Source organism: Centroberyx gerrardi, chromosome 22 (assembly GCF_048128805.1).
Source record: "Centroberyx gerrardi isolate f3 chromosome 22, fCenGer3.hap1.cur.20231027, whole genome shotgun sequence".
Classification (NCBI taxonomy): Eukaryota; Metazoa; Chordata; class Actinopteri; order Beryciformes; family Berycidae; genus Centroberyx; species Centroberyx gerrardi.
The window spans coordinates 2,914,538-2,935,224 of NC_136018.1; the positions used below are offsets into that span (position 1 = coordinate 2,914,538).

At 42.1% G+C, this 20,687-nt stretch overlaps 1 protein-coding gene across 2 annotated transcripts in view; it reads left to right on the forward strand.

The window, feature by feature from the left end:
* LOC139925052 (CD276 antigen-like) overlaps positions 1 to 3,758 on the forward strand; it is a 17,536-nt gene extending 13,778 nt beyond the window's left edge. For both annotated transcript variants that reach the window (XM_078291361.1, XM_078291360.1), the window contains 2 exons: positions 961 to 1,020; positions 2,414 to 3,758. In XM_078291361.1, the coding sequence (XP_078147487.1) occupies positions 961 to 1,020; positions 2,414 to 2,511 (158 nt within the window). In that variant the 3' untranslated portion in view covers positions 2,512 to 3,758. The remainder of the gene's footprint in view (positions 1 to 960; positions 1,021 to 2,413) is intronic.
* Positions 3,759 to 20,687: the final 16,929 nt, after the last annotated feature.

Here is a 20,687-nt window from a genome sequence, read left to right on the forward strand (position 1 = left end):
ATTCATTCATTCTGGCAAACAGTCAGTCGGTCTTCATAACAACAAATTATTTTGTACTTTGCCTTCAGATGTTCCCACATCTTGGACTTCTTTCCCCTCCAGCTGGAGTTGGGTTATCAGCGGTCGAAATAATAAAACAATTAAATCTCAGTCTAGCGGCACTTTTATTTTTTTGGCCTAAGAGATGTGACTGGTTTTCTCTTCCGTATTTCATCAGCGCCGAAGTCTCTTCATCAGGCCCCTTCAAGGTTTTTAGGTTAATTATATCTACTAGGCTATAATGAAATGACTGAATGTTTTAAATGTTTTTACGACCTGTCAACCTTAAAATGGTGCAGACTTATGAATAGATGCTGTGTGAAAACAGAAAAAGAAACTGTAGTAGCCTGCCAGCCAAACGGCCAGCTTACATTTAGATGCACGGAGGGTTAGGATAAACAAGGGAATGTAAATGTTCCCTCGGTTTACACAAGTTGGAACCGCATTTGTTTGGCAGCCATCCAGGCATTTTGGGGATTCCCCCCTCGACTCAAGGGAAAACAACGGCCAGAATAAAGTATTTCGCTTGGACCTGAACGCAGCTCTGCACTCACCAGTGTTAGATGTTCTGCTTGGTATAAATTTTATAAAGCATCAACGACCGGCCGGTTGGTAAACATGAGCGTGTGTGTGCAGTTTACTGACGACACCTTAGATGATTTCTGGGTATTGAGGTTCAAATTTGTTCCACCTTTTACCTCTCGCTGCCATTTGGAGATGCCAGTGTGTGAAAATTGCATAATGCAGCTTTAACTGCTGGAGCTAAGACTGTAGATTAGGGTGTGTGAGCTCAGCATCGTATAATCTGTAAGGGTGACATGCTGGATTGACCCCCAATCAAAAACCATTGTTCATTTTTTTTCTCTTCTTTTTCCCTTTTCTCTTCTCTTCTCTTCTCTTCTTCTTCTCTTCTCTTCTCAGGCAGCCACTTGAAGCCCAGAAAGGTTTCTGAGGAGGCGACTGAGCTGCAGTTAGTCAAAGGTAGGAGATATTACCAAGACCAGACACTAGATGGAGTCAGAGAATAAACACTCAGAGCTGGATGTAGTTCTTTGTTGCCTCAACTGAATGTCTGAGAAGTAAATGAATTTCTTTATGTCTGCATGTAACTGTAAACCTATTTTACATATCGTCGCTGTCAGGTGAAAACCACGTAACTCTGCAGCTGCAACTGGAGGATCACATGTTCCTCTACAGAATGTGAAATTTATCTTTACTCTTGGCCTGATGAAACCGACTCAGAACCATATGGATAAACTCAAAAGTGCATTTCCATCAAGCTAAAAACAAGTTATGGAAAAGTTGACATTTTAGAGATCCAAGGTTTTCACCCAGCAGCAACGATATATGGAATATAAGTAGATAGCATAAGCCGTTTGGTAGAATTTATTATTTTATTATTAAGGTGGTTTAATTCAAAGCACCTTACAGTACAGGTGTGTTTTTATGTGGTTCCAGGACACATTTGGCCACTGTAACAACTAAGTGTAAATGCAATGCGTCTCCAATCCACACAGAGGAGCTACGCTAATGGAAATAAACTTTTTTTTTTTTTTTTTTATACTTTATTGTATCATCATTTTTATATTATAAGGTTCATCATTTACAACATTCCGTAAGCAGTAATCATATTCCACATTCAATACATTCATATCTTTAGACACTTTTTCTTTTTTTTTTCATATATTAATTTCCCCCCACAAGTTATGTAGCCTGGAGAGAAAAAGGAAAGAAAGAAAATCCCAAACAAACAAAAAAGATTCAAATTCAACAATATACAACAACAACAGAAAATAATAATAATTTGATGAATAAATAAATAATCTATATATGTGTGTATATATATATAAAAAATTTGAGTGCAGATTCAGCCAGGAAACAAAAGCAAAACAAACAGGCCGATCGGACAGCAACATACCAACAACCAGGATACTGATGGATGGGAATAAGAGCGACGATGTGTCAATTTTAAGATTATTTTTTGGGCCATTTTTGCCTTTATTTGACAGTTCAAAGTAGACATAGATGGGAAAGATTGGTAGAGAGAGGGGGGCGACATGCGACAAAGGTTCTGGGTCGGATTCAAATCCAGGACACCTTGTTTACATGGTACGCACCTAGACCTCTGATCCACCAGGACGCCCCTACTGTTGTTTTTAAAGAATATAAATATAACGAGAGGAAGTGGTGTGCATGAGAGTCTGGTGAGGGAAAGAGAAATCGGATTTCAGTGTGTATTCTGGGGACGCATTTTGATGCCAGGTGTAAATTTCCAGCTACATCAGATCCAGACACCATCATGATGCTGGACACATGTTACTGCCAGGTGAATCTCTTTATACCGTCATGTGTGAACGTCTCTCTCTCCGTACAGACGGCACAGCAGACAGCAACCTGAGTGACAGCAGCCCTCTGACTGTGGAAGACAACAACGGACAAACTGGCTGCCAGCCTGGCTCTCCTTTAACCTGAGAACAAACAGAAACAACAACATAGACGCACGCAGACTAACAAAATACTAACTTAAGGAAACACAGCTACACTCTGAGCAGCAGGAGAGCTTCGCAGAACCTTTAGGGATTTCTTCAAACTCCAACCGCAGGGGAACTGCACAAAGTTCCTCTAAGAACCCTTTCATAGAGGAATTATAAACCTTCTTCAAAAACCCATTTTTGGGATGTTTGGGTATTTTTCTAACGAGGAACCTTAAGGCGCTTACTGGTTCTGCCTGGATCTTAGAAGACAAGCCCTCTACTTTATAGAGTGTACACGCTATTAACTGCAACATAAAAGGCCTTCAAGGAATCTTCTGGCGGTCTTCATATTGCAACCATAAGGGAACCCCAGAAGGTTCCTTGGGGAACCCCTTCATGAAGGGTTCATGAACCCTGACAGCTATATGCACGTCATACGGGGGTTCTTGAAGGAACCCTTTAGGGATATGTTTTCTAGTGAAGAACCCTAAGGTGGCTTCCTTTGGATCTTAGAAGAACCCCTAGTTTTTAGAATGTGGGCTACTGGAAGATCCGCTACAAAGTTATGCGAGGTCCGAGAACCGAAAAGTAGCAACAAAGTCAGCGTGGAAAAACATCAGCCTGCATATAAATCTGATCATTTATTAATCCCTGTGGGGAAGTTGTCATTTATCTTGCCCCGCCCCCCTCCTCCACAGGGAGGTCAGAGGTCAGAGGTCAGCTCCAGAGGGATTCAGTGCTTTGCTCTGGGACTCTGCAGCGGGGCGGATCATTTCCCACACCTTGGTTTGAACTCGGTCCGCCTACTAACTTCACTGTCCTGCTGCGCACAAACCCTGCTGCCATTCATTGAACTGAATGGGAGCTCCAACTGACCAGGTGCCTTCTGGGAAAACAGATTTTAAAGATTAACAAGGACGAGTGCAGCGGGGTGTGAAAGTAGATCATTGATAGGCATGAACAAAAACAGACTTTTATTTTGACATGGAAGCGATGAAACTTGAACTTGCCTGCTGCAAACTGTCGATCATCAACTTGCGTTTGATGGATCTGGGATTGATTCTGATCACTTCCTGTGCAGAAAATGATCTGACAGAAGTTTAGATGCCGTTCATGATTTCAGTTTCTCTTTCCTCTGTGCTGCAATACTCTGCTGTAGCCACGCACGATGTGTCATGAATTATACTTGACTTGTTCGCAAATGTGTTATAATGTAATGTGTCATAATGTTATTAAACAGACTAATCACACAACTCACTGACTCTGTGTGTATCTGTGTGTGTGTGTGTGTGTGTGTGTTGTGTCTTTGTTTCTGTCTGAGGGCAGAAAGCAGAGGTTTGTCTCAGGTTTGGGGCAAAAAAACAATACCGAAAATGGCACTTAAAGCTGCACTAGGCAATTAATTTAGGTCTGAGGAATGCACAGATTGATTTCTGGGTAATGCAGTCACATCAGTTACACCCTACCACCACTTGGGGTCGCCAACGTGCAAATTTGCCTCGTGCTTTTAAACATGAAAGAGAAAATGTGGTTCGGCCATGAGTTTGAATATTCATAAGGACAGTGATTTTCTATCATCAAATTGATAACAGAAGATAGTTTGACCATGAACCCTTTTGTCATATATAATAGATAGATAGATAGATAGATAGATAGATAGATAGATTGATAGATAGATAGATAGATAGACAGACAGACAGACAGATAGATAGATAGATAGATAGATAGATAGATAGACAGACAGATAGATAGATAGATAGATAGATAGATAGATAGATAGACAGTGATGGATAAAGCATAAGGGAACTGATAGCATGTGGCAGAGAAACGCGAGTTTTCAATGTATTTTGAACCTTTTGTTAACATTTTTACTGTAGAAACACTAAAACAAAACGCCTTTTCCTTCTCACCTACAATGAGATCTGAAAGTATTTTATTAACCCTTTAACCCATGTCACACACTGATTATGGCTTGTCCTGTAATAGGCTTGTTAAATTTAGCTTCAGTTCCAGCAAACAAGTTGCTTTCTCTCTCTGCTCTCCAAAGTTGGAAGCAACAAACTGTTCCCCAGCTTTACTTTCTGGGTCCACCAAAAAAAAAAAAAGAGGATTTCAACATGAGCGCTTCTGATTTCATTCCTCTGCAGTGAGAAGGCTCAGTGTTTATACGTGAGAAAATATTTGAACTGCCCTTGACTCAAGACACTCCCACGTCTTCATGTTACAAACCCGCTGTGGATTTTCAGCTTAGTTAAACACAGACAGAGGAAACTGAAGACTAGGATGACCGGGGTCCAGCGTGTCGTGAGTCTGGTGGTCGTCTCTCTCATCTGGAGCGCGACTCTTGCCAGCGGAGGTGAGTTTGATCTCTCTGATGATCTCTTTCTGTGTCGGGTAGGCCTATGTTGTGCGTCGGGTGAAGATAAGATGCCTTTGCAGTTTATTTTCATGACTGGGCTGTGCTTTTACATATTTACTGTATTTAGCAATTGCAATGTGTGATGGTGGGTAACGGGACATGCACGTTGCGCAATGGTGAGAGGGGCACATCTGGCATTGCGTAATATGGCAATTTGGCAACAAAATAGATGTCAGGAAAGAAGTAAAGTGCAAAATTTGATAGTAGATGAGCCTATTGTTCTAGTTTTGCATGGTAACGTTGTGTGTGTGTGTGTGTGTGTGTGTGTGTGTGTGTGTGTGTGTGTGTGTGTGTGCGCATTTGTGCGCGTGTGTTTGAGAGAGCGAGAGAGAGAGAGAGAACTGATTGATGCTATGGGTCATTGTGTGGCAATAACAATCATATATTTATATAATAATAATAATAATAATAACCTTTATTTGTATAGCACCTTTCATACACAACATGCAGCTCAAAGTGCTTTACATCAATAAAAGGCAGATAAGAGACAGATAAAAATATAAAATTCATATAAAAGAACAAGCAAGATGCATTGCATTAAAAGAATCAAATCAAGTAAAGTAGAAAGATAAAAGAACACAACAAATATTCCCACTTTTAGATGCACATTGTGAGTGAACCCATATGTTTTTCTTTAATTTACTTTTCCCCTGTCCTTCCTGATTCTACTCTTGATCTGATATTTACGTCAGATCTCACTGCCTCAGGCAGACGAGAATCATAGATTCTCCTCTTGGTCAAAAACCTCCCCATCCACAGATGGATGAGGATCATACAGGGTAAAGCTCTGTCCCCCCCACATATAGTGTTCACTCGTGCAAGTAAGCATTACCCGGACAAGACCAATGAAAATTCGTACTTGCCCGTGTCAGCTCTGTTGGGATCCTGAACAGAAACAGTTAAAATGAAGGCTACTTAAAAGCTAAGCTGAAAAGATACGTTTTTAGCAGTCGTTTGAAAATGCTTACAGAGCCCGCCTCTCTAATATTCTTTGGCAGGGTGTTCCACAGTTTAGGAGCATAGTTAAAAAAGGCTGCATCCCCAATCTTCTTCTGAGTGGGGTTTTGTACTTCTAACAAACCAGCAGTAGAAGACCTGAGGGCTCTTGATGGAATGTAGAACAGCAGGGATTCTGTAATGTAGGCCGGTCCTAAGCCATTAAGAGCTTTGTATACAAGTAAAAGAACTTTAAAATCAATTCTAAAGGACACTGGGAGCCAGTGCAATGCAGCTAAAACCGGAGTGATATGCTCTCCCTTCCTTGTTTTTGTTAAAAGCCTAGCTGCAGAGTTTTGGATAAGCTGAAGCCTCTCAATAGACTTTTTTGGGAGGCCGGTAAAAAGGGCGTTACAGTAGTCCAGTCTACTTGTAACAAACGCGTGAGTTAGCTTTTCAGCATCTTTCTGGGTTAGGAAGGGCCGCACCTTGGCAATATTTCTAAGATGAAAGAATGCTGTTCTGGTCACCTTGTTTATATGGGAATTAAAACTTAGATCAGAATCTAAGATAACACCCAGGCTTGTTACTTCTGATTTGATCGAGGGATTCAGGTTCCCAAGTCTTGTGGAGAGTTCTTCTCTTTTGGCTTTGGGGCCGACCAAAAGTATTTCTGTCTTACCTTCATTCAGTTTTAAGAAATTTGTGTTCATCCAATCATTGATAGCCAATAGACAAGTAGTGAGGGAGCTTAAGGCATCTGCATGATTTGGCTCTACAGAAATGTATAGTTGTGTATCATCAGCATAGCTATGGAAATTGACGTTATGTTCTCTGATAAAATCACCTAATGGAAGCATGTACAGTGAGAAAAGCAGGGGACCAAGACAGCTTCCTTGTGCAACACCAGAAGTTAGATCATGTTTCTCTGATACATGATCTCCAAGACAGATGAAAACAATATAAATTGTATAACACACAAAATAAGGTGTGTTTTAATTAATGTGTGTGTGTGTGTGTGTGTGTGTGTGTGTGTGTGTGTGAATATTGTGTGTTTTTCACTTCAGCATTCACTGCCACATCTTCTATCGCTCTCATGGCATTTTTGATTTTTGTGTTTCTTCCCAATTTTTAGCTCCTCTTTTAAAATATAACTTTAACTGTTTCTTGTTTTTATGTTTTTATGCCTTTTAGTAAAGCATTTTGTGTTTTAGATACCGTATCTAAAAGCCAAGTTTGATCATTACATTTTAGAATTAATATTAAATATAAATTACGATTATTATTATTATTATTATCATTATTATTATTATTATTATTGTTAATAACGCATTTCCCAATTTTTCTAAAAACATTTTAAATATATTTCAAACATCTTTTTGTGCCTTTCGTCCATGTAGCCGGTGCCCAGTAAAGCCTCATGTCCCAGCAGCCATAGAACTCCATTGTATTAAAAAAACTATTAAAAACCCGTCACAGAGCCATGCCGTTGCTCTGGGCAACATATTTCATCATCATAATGCACCGGGCCGGCCGACTTTTTCCTCAAACAACTTAATAAGCCGGCTGTAAACACGCTTTCCATCTCAGGAAAGTAGTTCCATAGCACAGAAAATAGTCCCCGGTGTAATGAAGAATTTGTTCCCATTTGAATTTGATTTGGTAATAACTACAACAGCCTGAGCCCAACAGTTAGCGATTTTTAAAATTGAAACTATGTCTTTGTGAGCTGTATTTCAAGGTTTTTAGCTTCCAATTGGAGCCGATGACTTCCGGGTTGAAGGCTAAAAAGGGAACGTGGGAAGTCAGAAAGTAACGGGAGTAGAGCAAACGCATTGTTGATTTTGTTATTGTCATAGGATTTGTTGACAGTAAGAAATGTATTTAAAAACACCAGCCGTATCCTTTAAAGAAAGCTTGAATGGAGTCGGCTGCTGTTTTAATTAAGCCTGACCTGATTCCTCCTTGCTGTGTTCCAGACTCTCTGGTCTCCTGTGTTTTCATGGACAGTTGCGTTCTGCCATGCAGCTTCCAGCCGGACGCTGAGGAAGTCATCCACTGGATCCAGCTGACGGCAGGAAGCCCGCCGGTCCACTCCTACTACAGCGACCAGGACCAGCTCAACCGCCAGGCGGCGCGCTTCAGAGGACGGACGTCGCTGTTCCGGGATCAGATCTCCAGGGGGAACGCCTCGCTCCGGCTGAGCGAAGTGAACTTACAGGACGAGAGCAGATACAAATGCTACACCAGCACCACCCGGGGCAACAAGGAGACTTTTATCAGCCTGGAAGTGGAAGGTACGAGACACGGGACTCGAGGTCCAAGCTTTCTGTTAATGTTGAACCACATGGTGCCGAAACACAGGAGAACACAGGACCCGGTCCCTGTTTTAAAGAGGAACTAAACCCCAAACCCAAATCAAACTTTGAACGTGCCCCAGGTGGTGACATCACCTGGCACCAAAGATCAGCCAATAGTAGATGGCCAGTTCAGTATCATGCTTTTTACCTTTAGATGTCAGGCTTTACACAGATTTGAGTTTGGCGTTTAGTTACTCTTTAAAGGTTATTGTTGAAGCTGCACTAGGCAACTTGGCACTTTGGCGGCCCCAAGTGGCAGCGAAGATAACTGTTTGAAGGACTTCATTACCCAGAAATCATGTAATGCGGTGTCAGTAAACTGTGTACCGCTTCAGATCCAAATGTCTTCTTCTTAGTGTGTGTTGGGATGGAGGTGGTGAAGAGGTTCAGCCAGCGTTGGTGAGTCCAGCTTTCTCTGGACACAGCGCCGCTCACTGCTACACTATGTTCCTGCAATACCGGAGGCTGCAGTTTCAGGACCGCAGTGCATTTCTAGGACCCTAGTTTTTCTAGGACCCTAGTTTTTCTAGGACCCTAGTTTTTCGCGACAGCGCCACCTAGCGAATTGGATGACCGCAAATAGAGGAGGCTGCAGTTACAGGACCGCAGTCCTAGGACCGCATACTTTCTGTCTAACGACTTATAGTTTTAAAGGTTTATTCCACCCAAATACTACTTTCTGTCTTGCAATTCAATTTGGTTGCTAAGAGTTGCATGTTGGGCAATTTGTGTAATTAGCATAATTAGCTTATTATCAGGTAAAATAAAGATGGAATCATATGCTATGGCCTTTGCAGTCACTAGATCTCAATCAGATATTTGAAAGGTTGGAGAGAGGCAAGACACAAGGACGACTCTGGGGACAGATTCAAGATTATATATATATATATGTATATATATATATTTTTTTTTTTGATACAATAATAAACAATAACAAGCAACAATACATTAAACAGATTCAACAAGGACAATACAATACAAACGCTACGGTTTCATTAAACAAATAAACAAATAGGCTAACAGTTCGTTTTGCAGCAAGCTATCATAAGCTAACAGATGATTGTTTGTAGTGCCTTTAAGACTATCATAGTTAGCTACTCACACTTCGGCTAGCTAACGTTAACTTTGCTGTCCAATTCAAGACACCAGAATTGTTTTTAACATTAAACAAATAAAACTTGATTCACATTCAGTACTCACACTCTGATTGTCGTCCATCTTGTCCATGTGTCCTAGAAATGCGGTCCTTGGTTATCCAATTCGCTAGGTGGCGCTGTCACAAAAAACTAGGGTCCTAGAATTTTGGATTTTCACTTTGAAGTTTCAGATTGTCATTTCTTGCGTGCCAGTGTAGCCTTCATAGTCAATACCAGAAATTAATTATTTTGGTGTCACAATAAACAGAAAAAGAACTGGGTTAGCATAAGCAGCGATAGCCACCATGAAGAAGAAAAGAGCGCCACCTACAGAAACTCAAACTGCATCAACAGAAAATCCAAGCTCCGCCCACACTGTTTGATTGACAGGTGATCTCTGGGAAGTGCAGAGCAGAAACACCACAGCGATGAGGCTGAGCAGCAAAGATGGCTACAAAATTTTAAAAAACACCTCAGCAAAAAATGCTTAGCACCAAAGCTGTAGACAAATCAGAATACAAGAATGTTGCGGATTAGACTTTAAATGCAGGTTTCTTATAAATGAATCCTGTCTTTCTGCAGCTCCAGTCGGTAAAGTCGACATTCAGCAGGTAGAAAACACAGTAACCTGCAGCTCGAAGGGAATCTACCCAGCGCCTGAGCTGACCTGGTCCACCAGCCCTCCGTCCGACCCGATCCTCCAGAAACCAACCACCGTCCAGAAGAACCACCAGCAGCTCTTCGATATCAGCAGTTTTCTGCTGATTTCAACTAATAATACTCAAACTGCCTACTTCTGCACTGTCAGCACTGGCAGTAGTAGGAGGAAAGCAACTTTGAGCCAATTACGTAAGTCAACTGATCGACCAATTCAACAGGCCGAGCATTTGTCATGCAAACATGTGGTAGCCTACAAAAAAAAATCAATGTTTAGGTTTCATTTACTCTCATACTGTTTTCATCGCTTCTTTATATTTTGGATTGCTTCTTTTTAGTATGTAATATCTATAATTTCAGCTCCAGTCACTGTTTCTTCCAACACTGACACGTCGATCCCCTGCAATGACAAGACCAGTGACCTGAGGCGCTTCAGCATCACCTGGAGGTTCAACCACAGTGAGACCATCCTGACTCAGCCCTCCACCCAGACCCAGACCCAGACCCAGACCCAGGTCCAGGTCCAGGAACAGTGGAAGCAGCAGGTGAAGGGTCTGTCTGAGTCCGGCAGCCTCGAGCTCCGAGCCTCGTCACAGAAGCGGGAGGGAACATACACATGTGAACTGAGTGATGCTGAAGAAACGTTAATAACAAACACCTTGCTGAAGATAGACCCAGCTGAACAAACAGGTAGGGTACTGTAAGTCTATCTGAGCCCTACAAAGTAACATAAGTAAGTAAGTAAAGCTTTATTTATATAGTGACTTTTTAAAACACACAGTTTACAAAGAGGATAAAACAAAAAAAAGACATGAAAGACATAAAAACAACTGGTAAACCTTCCTTTTACAGTCTCCTAATTACTAAGTATTTACCCGGTAAATATATGGTAAATTATAGTATATTATTGGGTAATTACCACTGGTAAATAAGTAGGTAAATACAGAGAAACTACAGCAACCAATTCTTAGAAACACCTCCTCTATTACCCATCAATTCAAGTTACAATTGTAGTTATCCAAGGTTTATGTTGGTTAATTATGTACTATCTAGAAATTAAGATAGTACTTTCCAATAAATTACGTTTTCTTATATAGTTATTGTTCATGGCTACACCCATTTATAAAGGGTTTATTAGATATACCTTAGAAACTATGGAATTGTTTTTATTTAAGTTGAAAAATTACATCAATACTTACCTGGTAACAACCTCTGCAGGAACAGTTTTCCTCTAGTGTCATGGTACATCTTCTTAAATACTGGATACGTTCTTGCAGATGTTTTTACAATTTACTCAGTAAGTAAGCTGAAACTGTAAAAGGAAGCCTTGTTTGTTTCCATGGTATTATGTTCTTACCATATCCTTTGTAATAGAATATTCGGTAACACTTTCTATGACGCCCATGTCTATAATGCATTATAAACATACTTATAATGCGTTATAATCTGCTTATAGCACTGTATAATTATAGTTATAAGCACTCATAAATATTCATAATGCTTTATAACAATAATCATAACACAAGCATTTTATAATGACTTATAAGGTCAAGTATTACATCAAGTGTTATATCTCTATGCCTGGATCACTGTTGAGTTAGAGTAGTTAGAGAGAGAGAGGAGCAAAACAGACATTAATTTATATGAAAATGTCACGGATTATTACTTCAATACACTGTAATACGGCCATTGTAAAGTAAAAAGTTACCTAATACTCTGATGCTGATGTAGTTGTTACTCCTGTTGTGGCAGACAGTTCAATTAACTGACTCTTCTGTTTCAGGTGGACCAAATATTATCGCCATTATTGTAGTATCGGTGCTCGTCATCACTGCAGCAATAGCAGTCGGAGTAGTATGTCATAATAAAAAGAAAAAAAAGCTCAGGTAAAATGACAATCTACCTTTGTTGACTTAACTTTTCATTCATGTTGTGTATGTTGATTGTATTGGTGATAATGTCTTTTGGACTGAAAACATCTCTCTGGTCAGATGGAACAACAGGGAATAACGAACAGTCCAGAGTCCCGAAGAGAATCCTTTGAGAAACACTTCAGGTAAGGAAATCTCCATTAGTGTCCTGAATATGACTGACCATGTTAAAGGAGAATACCGGTGTCATTTAGAGTTGTAGCACATTTACTTCTGTCTACGTCTAGTTTACATTTCCCACAATACAATTTGCAGTGCATTCTGTATGCAATTAGATTTTTTAACATTTACTTGTTTTTGTCGGATGTGGATGGAACAGATGGAACGAATGGAAATCTGACAGAAAATAACGGATCAGCAGCTTAATTGAAATGAACTGCCTGGATGTTAACATATATGGAGAGGAGTTGGAAACGATGTCGACAGAGGATGTAGAAGAGGAATGAAGCTCTCCACTGAGGATTAAAGGATACTTTGACCCACTGAGCTGTTGGGAACCCAGAAGTTTTGTCCTCCAATACCTCAGGCAGGGCTGCTCATATAGAAACATCAGTGAACAAGGCCTCCTGTCTTGTATTTACATTTTAGCCATTTAGCAGACACACTGTGATTTATGAAGAATGAGCAGGTCAGGATTCAGTGTGTTGCACAAGGACACTTTCACTGGAGTGACCTGCATTGAAGGAAAACACCACCAACAAGTTTTTGGGAGATTGGCCCGTTGGTCAACTCACCTGCAGGGGCGGACTTAGTGATTTGGGGGCCCTGCACAGGCAAGCATGGGGCCCCCCGAATCCTGACATTCACCCTTTTAATCTATCCTTTCTATGCATTATCTTCAAGTTGGGCTGAGTTTGGAAGATGTGGGAATAGCAGCAACACTACCAACTGATTCTTTGATGAAAAAAGTTGTCAACAAAACTTCTATTTTCTTCTCTCTTTTGTATTTCTGCACCTCTTGGGTAGCTTTTTTTTTACGTCTCTCTCAGCAAATGGTACAGTGGCAAAAAAACGAAGTATTGCTCTAGTAGTCACAATGTGATTTTTTTATATCATATTTTCTGTCAATTTTACCAAACTCCTACACAAATCTGTCAGACTTTTTGTCTTTTGGTACATAACAAAATTCACCATCCATCTTGACTATTGTACTAACCAACTGTTTTCTGAACAGTGGAAAAAGTGGGAGATAAACTCACCAGCTGCTGACTGAATGTACCTGCTCTTGCTCATTTTATAAGAACACTATTTCTACACTATGTTTTTTTTTTATGTCTTGCCTGTGAAGTGTTCACACTGCAAAATCATCAGGTAATATAACACTCACTACACTACTTACTGAAATTGAGTGGCTTTTTGGGTGCTTTGAGTTTTTTTTAGAGAGTTTACATTTTATTGTCTCTACTCAAGCATTGAATCAGAAATTGGTTAATTGTAAATTGACCAGTGTGGAGCCATTAGCAGTGAAGGTTGATGTGGTTTTACTGTTTATGCACTTTGTTGTTTTTTGTTATTAAAAGAATCTAGTGAAAACGTGTCTTCTTGTCATTTTTGCATTGCACAGGAAAGATCACGTCGAACAATGTTCTCTTGTAAAAAAAAAATAAAAAAAAAATAAAAATGTTTTCGCCCCGTTCCGTCTGTCTGTCTGTTTGCAGGATAATTCCAAAAGTTATGAACGGATTTGCATGAAACTTTATGGAAAGTTTGATCATCAGGCAAAGAAGAACTGATGAACTTTTCACACTGATTGGCCAAAGGGGGGCATGGCAGTGGGCGTGGCTTCTCATAAAAAGGCATTTAACCCTAACTCTCCGAACAGATCCACGTAACGCCATCAGACTCTGTGGCCAATCAGCAGACAGAAGAAGAGGCAGACCCTCCATTATTGGTCCAATCAAACAACATGGAGGCACTGGAGAGATGATTTCCTGTTTAGACAGAACCAACCTGCTGATTTCTCCAAACCTTGGTCCGGTGGTGGAAAGGCAGCTCTAATGGAAACTGAACAGACAGAGAGCTGATTGGTCATGTGGTGTTGAGATCATCAGATCAAAAGATTAAAAGTGTGCAGAATGTGAACAGGCAGATCTCATCCCACTTTAGCATGCTTCGTTAGCTTAAGGAAAGTGGAAGCTACGATGGAAGTGAGTATGGCTTATCACAAAGATTTGCTTGAGTCTACACCAATTGTTACTTCCAGTGCACAGATTATTAATGTGAGAATACTGACGTGTTACAGTTTTTTACGATTGCTAGCAACCTTTTATCAGTTCTGTAGTCACATTTTCATAACTCTTAACACAGTTAGCACAACATCGGTCTGTTGCGGGCCATACCATTAACACATTTCTTGTTCCTTTGACACAAAATGCATTCACTGAACACATTTTAAAAACTCTTGAATTTCTTTTACACACAAGCTCAACCAAGACCAAAACTATGGATTTGTACTGCCAAATTTACAAATGCTTGCACACTGTATGTCAGAACAGATAACCTCATGTTCTAAACCTAACTTATAGGCTAAAGTTGAAGTGAACAGCAGTTCACATTGTATATATATATATATTGTATATTATATATTGAAACACAAATATATGTGCTATATTTTTTTATTGCTATTGAGAAACAGCTGATTGAAGTTATGCAAATAGACCCATCACAGCTGAACACTGCCAGGGGTGGATAAGGCACGCCAAAAGATACTTCCCAAGGTGCATAGCCAGAGAAAATATAAGGAGTGATGTGGACGAGAACATGTGGCCAAATGCAGAAGACCGGGTAGATTAGAAAAGGACTGTGTATTTTTCTTTTTTTTTCTTGTGTGCCTTTTTCTGTTTGTATATTTTATTTTTACACCACTGTAACCAGCAGCTATATTACAGATTTTTATTGATCTCTTGCAGTAATTTCCTATTGCAAATAAAGCCTTTACTGCAGCAATTCTGTCACTTATTCCTTTTTCATATACTGTACATTCTATAAAGTAAAGATGAGTCATTCACTTTTGATATAGAATGTTTGCAAAAAAGAAGAAAAAAAATGCGTACATTTACTACACTCAACAAAAGAAAAATGTAGAGTGACTTCAAAAGAAACTGCAGTGCGAAAAACAATTGACTATCAATATACTGTCTATTGTATAAGGGTAGAACTGACACATGCAAAGTAATGCATTTTCTGTAATACCATCTGCTGTTAGTATTTTGTATGTCATTGTGCTGTGATTGACTAAATGTTCCTGTTGGAAGAAAACATGTGCTAGTGTTTTGAAAGAATTATTTGATTTTGAGACATGTTTGCAGTGTTTTGGTAGAGTTAGTGTATTTTGACAAAATATTCATGCATTTTGAAAATTAGTGTTGGTGTTTAGTTTACAATATGTGATTTTGAGCATAAAATTAACTGTTTTGCCAACTGTGTGTTGTAGGTGAGTTGGTGTGTGAAGCGTTTAGAAAAAGTATTATAAGTATTGAAAAATGCTTGCTAGCGATCATAAAAAACTGTAAACCAGGTGCACGGGTTGCCACATAAATATTTTTTTCCTATGTGACCCATGGGGGGCTCTGTATTTTTTTTGTTTTTATAGACACACATTTCCATAAAAAAAGGGGAGGTCAACCCACGCTGGACCAACATCCATGTACAAAGAGGTGTTCGAACCATCTGACTCGAGTGTAGTAACAAAGCACCAACAAAGTCACATTGGACGCTGTGTTCACCATGGAGGTAATTTTTCTATACTTTTAACACAAATAATTTGTCTACTTGCACATTTAAAATGTTGGACTTCATGTTTATTAGTATTTATTAGTCAAGGAGGACAAAATACTAACATTTCACTTATTTAGCCAATAAATAAGTGAAATGTTAGTATTTTGTCCTGAGGTTTTCTCAGGTTTGGGGCAAAAAAACAATACTGAAAATGACACTTAAAGCTGCACTAGGCAATATTTTTATGTAAAAATAAAAAAATTTATTTATACTAAGAAGAGTTAATTTAGGTCTGAGGAATGCACAGATTGATTTCTGGGTAATGCAGTCACATCAGTTACACCCTACCACCACTTGGGGTCGCCAACGTGCAAATTTGCCTCATGCTTTTAAACATGAAAGAGAAAATGTGGTTCAGCCATGAGTTTGAATATTCATAAGGACAGTGATTTTCTATCATCCAATTGATAACAGAAGATAGTTTGACCACGAACCCTTTTGTCATATATAATAGATGGATAGAGATGGATAGATAGATACTGTCGATAGATAGATAGATAGATAGATAGATAGATAGATAGATAGATAGATGATAGATAGATAGATAGATAGATGATAGATGATAGATAGATAGATAGATAGATAGATGATAGATAGATAGATAGATAGATAGATAGATAAAGCATAAGGGAACTGATAGCATGTGGCAGAGAAACACGAGTTTTCAATGTATTTTGAACCTTTTGTTAACATTTTTACTGTAGAAACACTAAAACAAAACGCCTTTTCCTTCTCACCTACAATGAGATCTGAAAGTATTTTATTGCCCAGGATTTAATTTTGCAGTGCTCAAATGCCCTTTAACCCATGTCACATGCTGATTATACCTTGTCCTGTAATAGGCTTGCTAAATTTAGCTTCAAGTTGCTTTCTCTCTCTGCTCTCCAAAGTTTGAAGCAACACAACCAGCTTTACTTTCTGGGTCCACCAAAAACAAGAACTGCCCTTGAAGACACTCCCACATCTTCATGTTAAAGGTAAACCCGCTGTGGGTTTTCAGCTTAGTTAAACACAGACAGAGGAAACTGAAGACTAGGATGACCGGGGTCCAGCGTGTCGTGAGTCTGGTGGTCGTCTCTCTCATCTGGAGCGTGACTCTTGCCAGGGGAGGTGAGTTTGATCTCTCTGATCTCATTCCAATGAAGAAATAAATCATGGCTATGTTTAAACCTGGTACATTGTATTATAATAGTCTAGGGAAAACAGGAATACCAGCCAACATAATGAATTATGTCACATTTTCCCTCTAACAGCTTCAGCTGATAGGATTATCAGCTGAGCCAAACTGAAACTGAACATAAAAATAACAAAATAAGGTTTGTTTCATTCAAGCTCAAACCTTCATCATGACCATGTTGTTAAAAAATGACTGGTCCATTATCTAAAAACACAGACAAAATATATATTTCAGTATATGTGGCTGACTCTTTGGCTGTTACTGGTGTCATAGTGTTATTTTTTAACTTTGGGCATTAGTCACCAGCTTCACACTAACAGAATTATCAGCCAAGTGACAAAGTCCGGAGTGAGTAAAGAAGTGACTGAGTCCAGTTTGATTAAATCCTGATAAGTGTATTTGATAAGATGGAAACATTTTGAATATAAAAATATAGAATTAAATAGTAAGAGGAGTATTACTGTAAGAAAATAAATCTATAATGTAAAAAGGGAATGACAAAAACTTCCTGTAAATGATTGACAGCTTTATTGACAGTCCTGTCTAACCAGCCAGATTACATTCTCACTGTGAAACCTGAGGTCAGATGCTTTCGTTTCCCCAACACTTAAGCAGTGTGTAGGAAATAAGGTGTGTTTTAATTGATGTGTGTGTGTGTGTGTGTGTGTGTGTGTGGGTGTGACTCACTTAAGACCAGTTGATTGGGGACGGCTTGTGCAATTGGGGACAAAAGCCGTGTCCCCAATTGGTAAAAAGCTGATTTTTGGGTCAGTGGTTAAGGTTAGGGTTAAGTTAAGGTTAGGGTTAGGTTAAAGGGTAACTTCGGTATTTTTCAACCTGGACCCTATTTTCCCAACAATTTTTGAAATTGGTCCAGTATTGAGCGAGATCGCTTCAGCCGGCAGCCGCGAAACGAGCTGCGATGTAATCCGACGGGGCAAATCTCACCGTCAATGTACGTCCACTAAAAGTTCTTGTTTTTGCCACTGACAGGCTCAGATTGTTATTATAAGTGTCTGACAACATTATGGAAAGGACACTACAGAGAAATGAAACGTTTTTCTTTACCTTTCGCTTGATCCGGTCTGTGTGTAACTTCCTGCAACAACTCAACTCTCGCGAGACTTGAGCGAGACTTGATTACACACAGACCAGATCAAGCGAAAGGTAAAGAAAAACGTTTCATTTCTCTGTCGAACCTCCTTTCGGGCACCGGGAACTGCACCAGGGGGGCTTTGGTGTGGCGGTGCACTTTAGAGCGCTGGCACTCCATGCAGGTGCCAGCCCAGTCTCTCACGTCTTTTTTGAGCCCGTGCCAGACGAACCTGGCTGCCACCAGCTTTAGAGATGGCTTTTGTGGTGCCGGCGTTGTCGAAAACCACGTCCTCCAGCTGCAGCCCTGTGACAGCCGTCCTGTAAGCCTGAACGTCCGGGTCAGCGGCCTGATCAGCTGCCATGCGAGCGTAGTCAAGTCCCAAGTGAACGGCTCCCACGATGGCCCGGGAGAGGCAGTCGGCGACGAGGTTAGCTTTGCCAGCAACATGCCGTATGTCCGTGGTGAACTCAGAAATGTAGGAGAGCTGCCGCTGTTGGCGGGCGGACCACGGTTCGGCCACCTTAGCCATGGCGAACGTCAGCGGTTTGTGATCCACAAACGGCGGGAAATGGCGGCCCTCCAGCAGGAAACGGAAATGTCGAATGGCGAGGAAGAGGCCCAGGAGCTCCCGATCGAAGGTGCTGTACTTCCGTTCACTGGGGCATAACTTGCGGCTGAAGAAAGCGAGCGGTTGCCAGGCACCGCCCACCCACTGCTCGTGCACTGTGCCAACGGCATAATCCGAATCGTCTGTGGTGATGGCGTTAGCCAGAGCAGTCTTAGCGTCCGTAAACGCCCTGTCCCTCTCCGCGGACCAGTCCACTGCGTGTTTGGGGGCCTTGCCTTTCAGAGCCTTGTACAGGGCTCGCATGAGTCGAGCAGCTTGGGGGATAAAGCAGTGGTAAAAGTTCACCATGCCGAGGAACTCCTGCAGGGACTTGATCGTGAGTGGGCGCGAGAAGTTCGTGACGGCGTCCACCTTCGACGGGAGGGGGACTGCCCCGTCTTTGGTGATGCAGTGACCAAGGAAGTCGATGGTGGTCAGCCCGAACTGGCACTTGGCTGGGTTGACGATCAGCCCGTGCTGGCTGAGCCGCTTGAAGAGAGTCCGAAGGTGGGACAGGTGTTCTGCTTTGGAGGTGCTGGCGACGAGGATGTCGTCCAGATAGACGAAAAGGAAAGGCAGGTCCTGTAGCACCGAGTCCATGAGGTGCTGGAAGGTCTGTGCGGCGTTCTTAAGGCCGAACGGCATGCACAGGAACTCGAACAGTCCGAATGGGGTGATCACCGCCGTTTTGGGGACGTCCAGCGGGTGGACGGGCACCTGGTGGTATCCATGAATGAGGTCCACATGACTTTCCCCGCCAGGTGGGCGGAAAAGTCCTGGATGTGCGGAACCGGGTAGCGGTCCGGTGTCGACACGTTGTTGAGACGACGGTAATCGCCACACGGGCTCCACCTGCCGTTGGGCTTCGGGGCGATGTGGAGGGGTGAAGCCCACGGGCTGTTGGAGTGGCGAATGATGCCGAGGCGCTCCATAGTCTCGAACTCCGTCCTGGCGATGGCGAGCTTGGCCGAGTCGAGGCGCCAGGCCCGGGCGTAGACCGGGGGGCCGGTGGTGGCGATGTGGTGTTCCACCCCGTGCTTGGCGGTGGATGACGAGAAGGTGGGCTGCGTGAGGTCCGGGAACTCGGCGAGAAGACGGAGAAACTCGTCCACGGCGGAGAGCATGCTAGACAGTCTGATGGAGTCTGCTCCGCTGAGTGTCCATGCGTATGAACTGAAGGTGACAGCGTCGATCAAGCGGCGGTGTTTGACATCCACCAGCAGTCCATAGGCGCATAGGAAATCCGCGACGAGGAGGGAGACGGTCACTTTCGCCATGACAAAGTCCCAGCCGAATCGCTGTCCGCTGAAACACAGCGCCACGTACCTTGTGCCGTAGGTGCGGATGGAGCTGCCGCTAGCGGCTTCCATGGGGGAGCCATGTCCGCCAGCCAGGATGTCCACTCCTGATGCGGGCAGGACACTCCTCTGCGCGCCCGTGTCGCACAGGAAACGCCGTCCGGAGATGGTGTCCTGGATGAACAGCAGCCTGCCTGTTCGGCCGACGCTCAGGGCCACTACTCCCACTACTTAATTTCCCGCCACGCTGAAGCTGGGCGATCGGCAGCGCTTGGCTTTGGGCCCAAACTTTGCGTGGTAAATACACAGGCCGGGGTCCTGCCGCCAACGAGGAGCTGTTGCTACGGTGGCGACCATTGTGCCTCCAGGGCAGCCCGTACCTCGGAAGGCAGCTGTCGCAGGAACAAGTGGACGAAGAGGAAATCGGGTTTGTGCCCACCCAGGAGATCCAGCATCCTGTCCATGAGCTCAGACGGCTTGCTGTCGCCGAGGCCTTGCAGAGAGCTGGCTCGCTCGGCGTCGGAAAGTTCAAAAGCTTTCAACAGATGGGCTTTGAGTGTTTCATATTTATCCTGCAGCGGGGGAGTTTTTAGGAGGCTCACCACTCGGGATGCAGTTGAACTCCCGAGGGCCGACACCACGTAAAAGTATCTTGTGGCGTCCGCGGTGATCTCCCGAAGCGCGAACTGAGCTTCCGTCTGGGCCAACAGGCAGAGGCCGACGATTCCCAGAACTCCGGTAGTTTGAGGGAAACTGCATTAGTCGCCATGTTCGTGAAGA